We start from the raw sequence: 13,475 nt of genomic DNA on the forward strand, positions 1-13,475 counted from the left end.
ATTACCCTTTAGAATTACCCTCCAGAATTACCCTCTAGAATTACCCTTTAGACTTACCCTTTAGAATTACCCTCCAGAATTACCCTCCAGAATTACCCTCCAGAATTACCCTCTAGATCTAGAATTACCCTCTAGAATTACCCATTATAATTACCCTTTAGAATTACACTTTAGAATTATACATTAGAATTACCCTCTAGAATTACCCTCTAGATCTAGAATTACCCTCTAGAATTACCCATTATAATTACCCTTTAGAATTACCCTTTAGAATTACCCTTTAGAATTACCCTTTAGAATTACCGGTTAGAATTACCGGTTAGAATTACCCGTTAGAATTACCCGTTAGAATTACCCGTTAGAATTACCCGTTAGAATTACCCTCTAGAATTAACCTCGAGAATTAACCTCTAGAATTACCCTCTAGAATTACCCTTTATAATTACCCTCTCGAATTACCCTCTCGAATTACCCTTTAGAATTACCCTTTAGAATTACCCTTTAGAATTACCCTTTAGGATTACCCTCTAGAATTACCCTCTGGAATTACCCTTTAGACTTACCCTTTAGAATTACCCTCCAGAATTACCTTTTATAATTACCCTCTAGAATTACCCTCTAGATCTAGAATTACCCTCTAGAATTACCCATTATAATTACCCTTTAGAATTACCCTTTAGAATTACCCTTTAGAATTACCCTTTAGAATTACCCTTTAGAATTACCCTCTAAAATTACCCATTAGAATCACCCTTTAGAATTACCCTCTATAATTACCCATTATAATTACCCTTTAGAATTACCCTCTAGAATTAACCTCTAGAATTACCCTCTAGAATTACCCTTTATAATTACCCTCTAGAATTACCCTCTAGAATTACCCTTTAGAATTACCCTTTAGGATTACCCTCTAGAATTACCCTCTAGAATTACCCTATAGAATTACCCTCTAGAATTACCCTTTCGACTTCCCCTTTAGAATTACCCTTCAGAATTACCCTCCAGAATTACCTTTTATAATTACCCTCTAGAATTACCCTCTAGATCTAGAATTACCCTCTAGAATTACCCATTAGAATTACCCATTAGAATTACCCTTTAGAAATACCCTTTAGAATTACCCTTCAGAATTACCCTCTAGAATTACCCTCTAGAATTACCCTCTAGAATTACCCATTAGAATCACCCTTTAGAATCACCCTTTAGAATTACCCTTGAGAATTACCCTCGAGAATTACCCTCTAGAATTACCCTCTAGAATTACCCATTAGAATCACCTTTTAGAATTACCCATTATAATTACCCTTTAGAATTACCCTTTAGAATTACCCTCTAGAATTACCTTTTATAATTACCCTCTAGAATTACCCTCTAGAAATACCCATTATAATTACCCTTTAGAATTACCCTTTAGAATTACCCTTTAGAATTACCCTTTAGAATTACCCTTTAGAATTACCCTTTAGAATTACCCTCTAGAATTACCCTTTAGAATTACACTTTAGAATTATACATTAGAATTACCCTTTAGAATTAACCTCTAGAATTACCCTCTAGATCGAGAATTACCCTCTAGAATTACCCATTATAATTACCCTTTAGAATTACCCTTTAGAATTACCCATTTTAATTACCCTTTAGAATTACCCTTTAGAATTACCCTCTAGATCTAGAATTACCCTCTAGAATTACCCATTATAATTACCCTTTAGAATTACCCTTTAGAATTACCCTTTAGAATTACCCTTTAGAATTACCCTTCAGAATTACCCTTTAGAATTACCCTTTCGAATTACCCTTTAGAATTACCCTTTAAAATTACCCTTTAGAATTACCCTTTAGAATTTTCATTTATAATTACCCTTTCGAATTACCCTTCAGAATTACCCTTTAAAATTACCCTTTAGAATTACCCTTTAGAATTTTCCTTTAGAATTACCCTTTCGAATTACCCTTTAGATTTTAGAATTACCCTTTAGACTTACCCTTTAGAATTACCCTTTAGAATTTTCCTTTAGAATTACCCTTTCGAATTACCCTTTAGATTTTAGAATTACCCTTTAGACTTACCCTTTAGAATTACCCTTTAGAATTACCCTTTAAAATTACCCTTTAGAATTACCCTTTAGAATTACCCTTTAGAATTACCCTTTAGAATTACCCTTTCGAATTACCCTTTAGATTTTAGAATTACCCTCTAAAATTACCTGCTGACAAAGATTTGAGTTTGAGCATGTTGTTACATCACAAAAGGTGGGTTGCCTCAGGCTGTCATCCTTCCGAGGTTGGCAAAATGAGTATCAGCTTACTCGTAACAGGTGGCACTGCATCAGCAGCACAGCTGTGCTCCGAGCAATGATGCAACCAGCAGTCACAGGCTGCATACAAAATAATAACAATAACTCACTAAAATAAACTTTATTTAACGTTCATAATAACACTGTTATTAAATAAAATAAGTAGCACAAAACAATGCACAAACATGTTTGTTATGGGTGCAGTTTGGACAAATTTTAAAGTTGAAGTCGCAAACCCTATTTTCCCCATTACCCCCTAAGTTTGCCGATTTGCGGTTCATGGGGATTATCAAGGATGTAAGTATATGTAAACCCCGCAAACTGCAAGGCCCTCCTTTATATACTTAAACACGGCGCAGAGCATCGTGTTCTATGAACTCTCCAGTTTCGTAATGTTTTCAAGTCCCCTTACCTGTGCCACATTTACCTGTACATACTTACACAACAGTAACACAAGCAAACAAAACTAGAATATACCTTCTCAAAACCTTAACCATGTACTTTGCCCTTAAAACCCTTCATTATCATGCAATCATATGTATGACGTGCTCAGTCTATAGCGATCAGGGTAATAAATATGATTATTAAACGTGACGATGTTAAACACCGTCTAAGTTACATCCTCCTTGGATAGTTCAAGGCTGCACCTTGCTGTTTGGACATAGCTCCACTCGTGGCACATTATATGTGTACACGCTGAACCAACACATGATTACAAACCGCTCGGTGTGATGTGTGTGTGATATCTGTGTCTGTGTGTATGGCTTTAGTGGTGACCTTACTTTCAATCATTCAGATGTTTCAATGTTAGAGGCTTGTCTGGTATTTTTTGTGGCTCCACACGACTGGCTCCTCAACACGGTTCGACGACATGAACCTCAAACTAATTTGGGACATCGTCGTCGAGAGATTCAAAGTATGTCAGAAAAACGCAGCTGCACTAACTACCAGCTGTCAGGCTGATTTCTAAAATCGAGCTGCAGAGAGAAAAAAAAAAAGATCAGGTCTTCTCAACACAATTCAAATACAGTCCAGACAAGCCATTTTGTAGCAGTTTGATGAGTTTTATGAAGAAGGAACAGAACCACAGAAATAACTATAACGGCATTCGGTAGAGCGCGCACCTCCACCAGGCTGAATAGTTGATGTTTTGTATCCCACTGATAGGCCGGATCTGGATCCGGACCTGAACCAAGGTCGAATCGGAAGAGAATAATAAAATTATTGTATCTGGAACTTCACAAATATCGAATAAATTTGCCCTTGTTGCACATCCAACCCGTCTACCAAGTTTTTGTCCGAATCCGTCCACATCCTTTTGAAATACAGTGCTATACATAGTTTTGGCCTATCTGTCTCAATGGTGAAGAATCACTTAAAATTAAAGTATCCGGATCCGTATCTTCACCAAAATTGAAGGAATTCGTCCTTGCTTCACACAGAATATGTACAACCAGGTTTCGTCCGAATCTGTCCATAACTTTTTCAGATATCCTGCCAACAAAGGACATCGGCTAACAAGCAGACAGACAAACAAAGGACACCCGGCTTGAGATATTGCCTTCAGTTCCATCAAAGATGTCCACAGCAGGTTACAGATTTGTTCCAGTACCCAGCAGCACCTTCTCATTTCTTTCCACCAAATACCATGCACCAATCGCACAAATTGTTCTTCAGCTAACACCTTCAGCCCAATTACAGTTCAAGATCAATCTGCATCACAGATCCATAATGAAGTGATCGGTCATGTTGAAAACACCATATCGTTCCAGCGGATGGGCGGGCAGAATGGCCTAGAGGTATGCATACTCAGCTTGGAGCTGTCTAACCTGGGTTGGAATCTCGGCCCGGCTATAAACAGTCATCCTGTTGTCTTACAGGCAAGGTGAGGCATCGCCTGTGCCATCTGTCGGATGGACGTTAGACTGGGCGTCCCACTGTCGACATTCGTTGGTGGGCGTTAAAGATCCCACGGTGTCCTACATGAGGGGTAGACGAGCTATCGCCGGAACCCTGAGCTTAAAAAAAATGAAATAATTCCAGCAAATGAGGCAGACGTTGTATTGTCTGTTTCGCAAAAAAGGAAAACCTTACTTTCATACCTGCAGTATGAAACTGCTAATGCTTATATACTGTTTCTACCATGACTCTGCGGGAGGTGCTATACTATTCGTTTTTCGCACCAGGCAAGTCTTTCTTCGAGTCCACTGCACGCCACAGATATAAACGTAGAAATTGGAAAAGTGAGAGACACACAGACAGAGGCAACAGACTATGAGACGTCGAGCTACTGTATTTAGCTAAAAAGCCACAGGGGTTGGTTGGTGAGGGTGGATGGAGGGGAAGGGGCGGGTGTGGGGTTGAGGGTTGTTAGGTCCGCCCTACGATGGACAGCAACAGCTGTTGGTAATCGGAACTCAGCCGAGGCCGCTAAGCGCCGTCTTGCTCATTCTTCTGGCGTGCTTTGTGGTTCGGGTCACTGCATCATGGACACAATAGTCCATGCCATCGTCCAAGTTCTTGTGCCTTGTGTCTAGCTCATTTGTTAGGACGTCGTGGCAAGTTTGATGTCATTTCCCCCTTTTGTTTGCTCGAAGTTTTCGCGATATGTCCAAAGCAAAACAACGTAGTCGTCAGTCGTGGTCTGATCACGTTGTGGTCACGAAGACGGCTCATATTACTTCGCCTTTGTCAGGAAGCTTTGAAGAATGGTAATGAGTGAGGGACACTAGGACGTCATATTGCACATCATGGGACAGGACCAGACAAAGCAGCAAATGGAAAAAGGTCTCAAGCTCTACCAGGGGAATGAAACGCAGAAAGCACTGGAATTGTGGCTCCAGGTTCTGAACAAGAGCACTGACATGAGCAGCAAGTTTCGCGTCCTAGGTTGTCTCATCACTGCGCACTCCGAAATGGGCAAGTACCGTGACATGCTTCGCTACTCCGTAATGCAGATCGATGCTGCACGAGAGATCAATGACAGGGACCACCTGGCAGAAGCATACTTGAACCTGGCCCGGAGCAACGAGAAACTGTGCGACTTCCACAAAGCCATTTCCTATTGCAGGTGTAGTCTTGAATTGCAGGACACTTCCGTAGGGTTTCATCTCAATGGGCAGGTGTATCTCAGCTTAGGGAACGCAGACCTCGGCTTGAGCTCTTTTCAGAAGTCCCTGGAAAGCTTTGAGAGGGCCCTTCGATACGCACATCTCAACGATGACAAAATGCTTGAGTGCCGGGTTTGTTGTAGTTTTGGCTCCTTCTATGTACAGCTCAAGGACTTTGAGAAAGCGCTTTTTTTTCCTCGAAAAGCGGCTCAGCTGGTTGCTGATTATGGACAGAACTGGAGCCTCAAGTACCGTGCCATGAGTCAGTACCACATGGCCGTCGGGTACCGTTGTCTGGCACGATGGACCGAGGCGATGGAGAGCTGTGAGGTGCGTTTTCTTTGTCTGCAACTCTTTAATGAACAACGCTTATTATATTAAAGCTAATGATGGTGGCTTAGATTGCCTGCATATACAACTGCGATACCAAGTCAGACATTTTGTAGCCATGGGTGAAATACAATTTTTGGAGTCGATGGTTGTTTGTAAAAATGATGTCACATTTCTTGTAGAATCAAAATTTCCAACCTTACACAAGGTTCCCTATTTGAAATACCCTACCTTTTGGCTCGTACCTCATGCAGAGTATCCCATGCAGGTAACTTGGACACAGCACCGCATATTCATCCCCTTCCAGATATATCTTATGGTTACTCTTGAAGTGTGATTTTTAAAAATCTGATGAGAATTCCATCAGAACGAATAAGACTTTGTTGCCATAAATCCACAGAAGCTTGGTGTTGGCTTAATATTTAAGGTGGCTCGCTTAATGTATTGGAGTCCGGAGTTTGAGCCCCTGTCATGCCGTTAACATAACATCAGGTGGGTTGAATCAGTCTGTCATCCTTCTTAGGTGGGCAAAACGGAGTACCAGATTACTCGGAAAAATGAGCAAAATCGAGTATCCTGTTTTGGAATGGTGACCCATGCATGATTGTGCCCCCTAGACAATAGAAAACTGCATTGGCAGCCCCATTTGTTGAAAGATGCAAAAAGAGTGGCTCTTCTTCTTGTAAATCCACATCTTGCTTAAATTGCTTTTCATGAACAAACTCCATCTCATCGTATAAACTTTGACAAAATTGGTAAGGTGAAGGAAGGTAGTATGTAGACGAACAAATCAACTGTTGAAACTGGGACTGAAGTATCATGGGATGTGTACTCTGCATGTGGGAACAACAAATAGGCCAATTCAGAAAGTCGGGATGTAGGGCTTTTGGCAATTGTTTTGGGTTGGTTTGAGAGTTTAATTTTACCAACTAGAACGGCACTCGGTAGAGTGCACACCTCCACCATGCTGAACAGTTTATGTTTTGTACCCCACTGATAGGCCAGATCTGGATCTGGACCTGAACCAAAATCTAATCGGCTTGTTCTTCTCACCTATCCAACTCATCCACCGAGTTTCGTCATCATTCGTCCATAACTTTTTGAAATATCGTGCTATATATCGTTTTTTGCATGGAGGTGTATCGTTGCAATCGGTGCAGCCGTTTTTGTGGTACCCGGGACAATAACGTTAGGCGGGAATCCAAACCTGAAAATGCTTGAGACCAAAGCTGAAATTGGAAAAACAATATAGCCTATTTTACTCAAGGGGATCCCAGGATTACCCACCCAAAATATCGTTGCCATCGGTTCAGCCGTTTTTGCGGTACATTCGAACGGACAGACAGACAGACGGACGGACATTTGGTGAATTATAGTAAGATAAAGTTATAAACCACTTTATAAAACAGAATATACTAGAAATATACTTAGATAATATAATATACTTGAAAAATCTTCGATTTTGCAAGAAACAAGAAATATGTTGTGCATAGCACGATACTTTTGTAAAATCCCTAAAATAAGTAGTTTACCTTTGTTCCATGTTGAGCTCAAAGATAATTTGTGGTTGAATTCAATAACCTGACATTTGTGGTTGAATTCAATAGGATGTTGACTTATTGAAATTCACATTTCAAGTCAATCAGATGAAAATTGACAATTTTAGAAATTTGGCCTATGGTGACCTTTTGGCCAATGTTGACCTCAAAAATAATTGGTAGTTAAATCTGCAGACTTGGGCCCGGTTTCTAGAAGCTATCCAGTGGATAAATTGAATGCACCGTATATGTGATTTTCAAGCCAATCAAATGAAAACTGATGATTTTAGAAATTTGACAGTTGTTGACCTTTGGCCTATGTTGACCTTTTGACCTCAATCAGTAGGCTTCTTGCTTATGACCTGTAGGCCTGATTGATCGCCTGATTGACATAAAAACAGACAGACAAACAGACAGAATGAAAAATCACTCATAGAGTGACACTTGGCAAAACAGAACAAAGTAGAATGGCACTCAGTAGAGCATCCTTTTGACCTCAAAAATAATTAGTGGTTGAATTCAGTGACCTGATATGCAAATCGTCTTCAAAGTTTAAGTTAATCGGATCAAAATTGACAATTTTAGAATTTTGGCCTATGTTGACGTTTTGGCCGATGTTGACCTCAAAAATAGTTGGTGGTTGGTTTCAGTAAGCTGATACACAAATCCTATTTAGTCAGGTTCACTATGTTTTTTCGTTCAAAATTTTGGTAGATTAGCAAAACTATACATTTTTGGAATATTCAGAGCATGAGGAATCCAAAAATTAATGTTTACATTTGCGTAGTCACCTTTGCGAAAATGACACTCAGGACAGTGATGAAGATCTGTAAAAGCATATTCCTGAACGGTATAGACCTCGTAGATCCTGTGTATAGGACTTACAGTTCAATCTGATACTACCTATAACTTCCTATAACAACCTATAACTTCAAAGGACTTGCAATATCATGTATTATGTAATACAGTTATATCACAAATATAAAGACAATGGTTTTCAATTACCTTTGTTTGTTGCTTTTCTATAATCCTGAGCACTATTTTGAGGCCTTTATTGGATTCCTTGACCCAGAAAACATAGGATTAGCATATTTAATTAAGTTTCTAGGTTGACTAGAAGCCGAGATCGCGCAAAATATGTATTTTATGGCGGCCATTTTCAAAATCCAAAATGGCGGCCATGCAGGTGTCTATGCAAATGCCAACATTGATTTTCAGATTCTCCATGCTCTGAAGATTCCAAAAATGTACAGGTTTGCTAATCCCAAAATTTTGAAAGAAATTATATTTGTTAACATAGTGAACCTGACTAACTTCATCACTGTCCTGAGTGTCATTTTCGCAAAGTTGTCTACGCAAATGTAAACATTAATTTTTGGATTCCTCATGCTCTGAATATTCCAAAAATGTATAGTTTTGCTAATCTACCAAAATTTTGAACGAAATTATGTTTGTTAACATAGTGAACCTGACTAATTCAGTTTCCAAGTCAATCAGATGAAAATTGAGGATTTTAGAAATTCGAAATTGTTTACCTTTGGCCTATGTTGACCTTTTGGCCTATGCTGATCTCAAAAATAGTTGGTGGTTGAATCCAGTTAGCCGATATGAAAATCCTATTCAAATTTCAAGTCAATCGGATGAAAATTGAGGATTTTAGAAATTTAACAAAGTTGGTGACCTTTGGCCTATGTTGCCCTATTGACCTTTTGACCCCCAAAACAATAGGTTTCTTATTTATGACCATCTCTACCATTTGGGGAAGTTTGGTGAAAATCGGTTGAAAATTGTGACCTGTAGGCGACTGACATACAGACAGACAGACAGACAGACAGACAAACAGACAGACAGAATAACACACAAGACCAACCAATATACTTGAAAAATCTTCGATTTTCGCAAGTAACAAACAAAAAATCAAACAAGAAAGAAACCGGAGTGAAAACTGAGTACTCCCTTTCAGTGCGCATCATTGCCGGGCCCCCTTCCGTGCCCGGCAATGACGTCACACATCACCTGGAAATGGCATATAAATGGAGCGGTGTACAATATTGTTACAGACGCGGTTGTGGATGTTGGTTTACCGAGCGGTTTGGTATGACCGCGTCTGCACAGTTTACCCGATTATACTCGAACGTTGGCCGAGTCGCGCTATGCTAAATCAATTACGGAAAGGACACAACGGCTGGGTTAAAATGACACGACACCAGGGGTACAGTTCTCAAGACCTCCGGAGGAGGTTATAATAGTTCGGAACGTTAGATTACAAGGACAAGAGAGACAGCATAGGAAGGTAGGCACTTAATCACGGTCTTATAGTAACCCCGACAGACCACAGATAAACAGGACAAGACTGACTCACACGGGGATTGATGGCAAGGAAGGGCAGGTAGTCGAGGCTCAAGGTGCACCTTGGCGCAGGGGCAGAATCGACCCGGTCCGGTCCAGAGATGCGGGAGGTCTCTCTCAGCGCTAGAAGGTGACGTTCTTTCTCCAAGCTGGGGGCGCATCTGACGTCACGTCCGGTAAGTCGCTGCGTATATCCGGCGGGGAGTGACACGCCCTCGGCTCGTTAGCTCCGCCCCAGATGGAATCGGCCCGTTGCTTCTTATTGGATGCTGGGGGTTACCGGGCTCCGCCCTTGACGAGGGGCCGACAGGCAGCCCCTTCGTGGTAACCCCGTCGGCGCACATGGGTAATGGCGGCTAACCGAGCCGGAGTGAGGACGCACACTCCCCGCGCGCTGTTGTGGTAGTTGTTGTTGTTGTTTCATGGGGAAGATGGGAGGAGGTATGGGGAGGTCCTAAACTCACTACTGGTGCCATACAATCACATTCTGGTGCAACGAAGAGTCAGAATTAATGGAAACGAGTCCTTAACTGACATAGACTAAGAATAACTAGCAAGATGTCCGAAAGTTGTCTACGTGAGATGCGGTGGACCTGGGCACGACATTTAATGGGGGAAAAAGGGGAAGGTCGGTTCTACAGAGTGTTATTTACAGGCAATGGGACTAGGGAATGGGGGATTGGGGATAGTTGGGGGGTATTGGGGATAGTTGGGGGGTATTGGGGAAATAGGGGAATATTTACAAGCGGATATGGAGGCCAAATCCCATATCCGCAACATTGCACCCTTCTCTACCCTCGGGGCGTCCCGACCCGATAAATTTTTACCTACTTTAGTGTGGCACTCAGATGTAGTTCCCTCTACTATTAACTCTACCCTGAGTGCGACAGTTTTACAGATGTTCACAATTGAGTAAATATGTCCCCCTGCGACGTTGCACCCTTCTCCTCACAGAAACACACCCACAGGATAACCGAATCGCGGAAAGAATTCGCAAACTAAACATACAGCCGGTAGGGAGCATTATTTACAAGACTACGCTGATATTTACACTACGATCCAGGACCTGTTTTTGGAGGAACACATGCAGATGTTATGCATAGAGAGAGCACGCATGCCAGCATCGATACACCAACCCACGAGTGCTCTGTGGCCTTACGGCCTTTAATAATGTGCAGAGCACCCCTTCCAAGCACCAAAAGCACCACCCCAAGCACCAATCGGTGCAGTCACCATTGTTCATTAAAATAAAAACAACAACCCCTAACCCTGCAGGTGTCTCTTGCTCTTCGTGTGGTGCACTTGGCCTTCTTGCTTCTTTCAAAATGGTGTATCGATCCCGGCAGCAAGCAGCGAAAGTGCAGGCCCACAACTGCGGAGCCAGCACCTCTCTCTCCTCGCTCTCTGCCCCAAAACCAGATCCTCGGAGGTGGGAGACAAAAGAAGAAAACAAGTGAGTAAGGTGGTAAGGGCGCAAAAGTGCACGCAATGTAAGGTAATGCACACTGGGGGCACATGGGAACCAGGTGAGACAGGTACGTTCCTACCGTACGCCCCCCCCCCCCAACCAGGTAACCTACATTGCCCCTCCCTTACCCCTTACTGTATCCACAAAACACAACACTACCCATAAACATCTACTTTACCAATCAACAAACGTCCCTACTGTTTTCCCCGTTCCTCCCATAAACCAAATTCGTCTTCTCTCCCTCCTAACCAATCAAATTTGCCATTTTCAACTCTCATCAAAATTTGCCATCTCCAACTCAACATCATAATTTGCCATCACCAATTCATCATCAGTCCCTCCTCGGGAGGGAGAGATGGAATCACCCCAATGTCTCATCCACGTCGTGATGCGTCTCACCAATCCACACAGCAATTCTCACTTCCTGCAACACAAAACAAAGAAAACACAGGTGTGGAGTCATCATCATCACCACAGGTAAGTGGCTGCGTATGGTGCGACAGGTTCATCAATCCTAACTATTTCCTAAATGACTTTAACAACTTTACATTACCCGGGGTCTTTCTCCTGCCAAACCATTGGCCCACTTACACTATGGGTTCTAAAAACCAATTCCCATTGACCAAACTGTGGTGCTTTTCAATTTGGGGTCTCACTCCCCCGATTCATCTCCCGGTGCCCTCGCACAATTTCTGGGCTGTGGCGTGTACCTCTCCCAGCGGGTCTACCCACCTGCACACCTCCACCACTGCAGTTGCCTCCGAGCTTACCTGCTCCTTACCCTAACCTAACTACCTGGGGAAGGCCCTCTGGCGCTCTCCCCACTCGGTGCCCTCTCTGGCACTGGGCTACCCGGGTCCGTCCTCCGGATCCTCGGGCCCCATCCACAACTCTACCGGCTCCCAGAGCCCACCTGCGGCCTCACCTGGCCGACATCCTCACAGTGGTGGAGTGCCCAAACCAACTACACACACTAACAGGCTACACGCCCAGCCATTTCCACAACACTAATGCACCCATCCACAATACCATTCTGCAACCGCACCACAAATGCCAATATCCAACCACAATTTACCTATACCCTCTACCTAACACTTACACTACCCGCCCCGGGTATTCGTGAAAGGGGTCCACTCTTCCCCCATCCACACCTTCGCACCATGCACATCACTCCGTACCACTTACTCCATGTACTCCACACACCTGTACTGGCACACCTGTGCTCTCATACTTGGTGCCGCCTGCACCCTTCTCTCCCCAAGCGCATTCGCGCTGATCCACACACTCACTACTCACACACTGCTCCACACTGCTCCACACACCTGTCCAGTTCTCACACAGCATCATCTCATCTAACTACTCCCCTCTGAAACTTGCGCTTCCCAGTCGTCCCTTTAAACTATTGCGCTCCCTCGTCATTATCATCCACACTGAACTACCTGCGTCCCCACTACAGGTATCAGTCACTATCTAACCTTAACGTCACCTAAGGTCATCTTCTAGGGCCCTATCAATATCCTAACCCACCCGGGCTAGTTTTCACTGCCATACACCCCATAAGCTATTGCGCATTTGCCCCACATGGGAAGGGTGGCAGGGATGCCACCCTTACCCACCGGGCCCATCGCTCACTACCAATTTTGCACATCAAATTTCCACAAATCAAAAATTTGCCAATCACTACCCATCATCTGCCAATCATTACTGCCAATCCTTTGCCAATCATCAAATTTTGTTTTTTTCTAATTTTGGGTCCAAAACACTAACCTCATCACACAGTCTACTCACTAATGCCTCTCGGTGCGCCAATTCCTGTCCAAAGCCCGGCTTCGTAAAGCCGAGCAATGGATGCTGGTTGTTTTGTGCCGGCGGCTGGATGCGTCCGGCATTCGGGGCAGGGACGGGGGCTTACCCGGGCCGAGATCCCACGCACCACCTCGGCGTGGAGCCATCCAATGTCCCGATCTCGACCTGCCGGCACGTCTCAACAAAACGTGGTCGCCATGACGACCCTTCCTATCCAGCTGCCCGCTCCACCTAGTGGAGCCTGGACGCGGCCGTTCCACGCGAGGCCCGGCACGCACCGAGGGCCCGATTCGGCTATAAGTCGTTCTAACCGCTGCTCCGTTTAACGTCGATGCTTCACCTGCATGCTTACACCCCGCAGCCCGTTCCTTGCTCACACATCCAGCCGTTCCCATGCTCCTCGTACCTTTCCTTACACACCCAGGTACACTCATTCCACTCACAGCCTTGGTCACACACCTGACCACCGAACACTTTGGCACACATTCGTTGGTCGCACACCTCACCAACACACCTCTTCGCGCCCCCTCCTCTGTCACCTCCTCTGTGACAATCACAGGTGTGCTCTCATTCGCAC

At 43.6% G+C, this 13,475-nt stretch overlaps 1 protein-coding gene across 1 annotated transcript in view; it reads left to right on the top strand.

Moving 5' to 3' along the window:
• Positions 1–4,680: 4,680 nt before the first annotated feature.
• RAPSN (receptor associated protein of the synapse) overlaps positions 4,681–13,475 on the top strand; it is a 43,771-nt gene continuing 34,976 nt past the window's right edge. The window contains exon 1 of the mRNA XM_068124152.2: positions 4,681–5,737. Within this exon, the coding sequence (XP_067980253.1) occupies positions 5,048–5,737 (690 nt within the window). The 5' untranslated portion in view covers positions 4,681–5,047. The remainder of the gene's footprint in view (positions 5,738–13,475) is intronic.

The sequence above is a fragment of the Myxine glutinosa genome, chromosome 8 (genome assembly GCF_964187855.1).
Source record: "Myxine glutinosa chromosome 8, kmMyxGlut1.1, whole genome shotgun sequence".
NCBI classification, from domain to species: Eukaryota; Metazoa; Chordata; class Myxini; order Myxiniformes; family Myxinidae; genus Myxine; species Myxine glutinosa.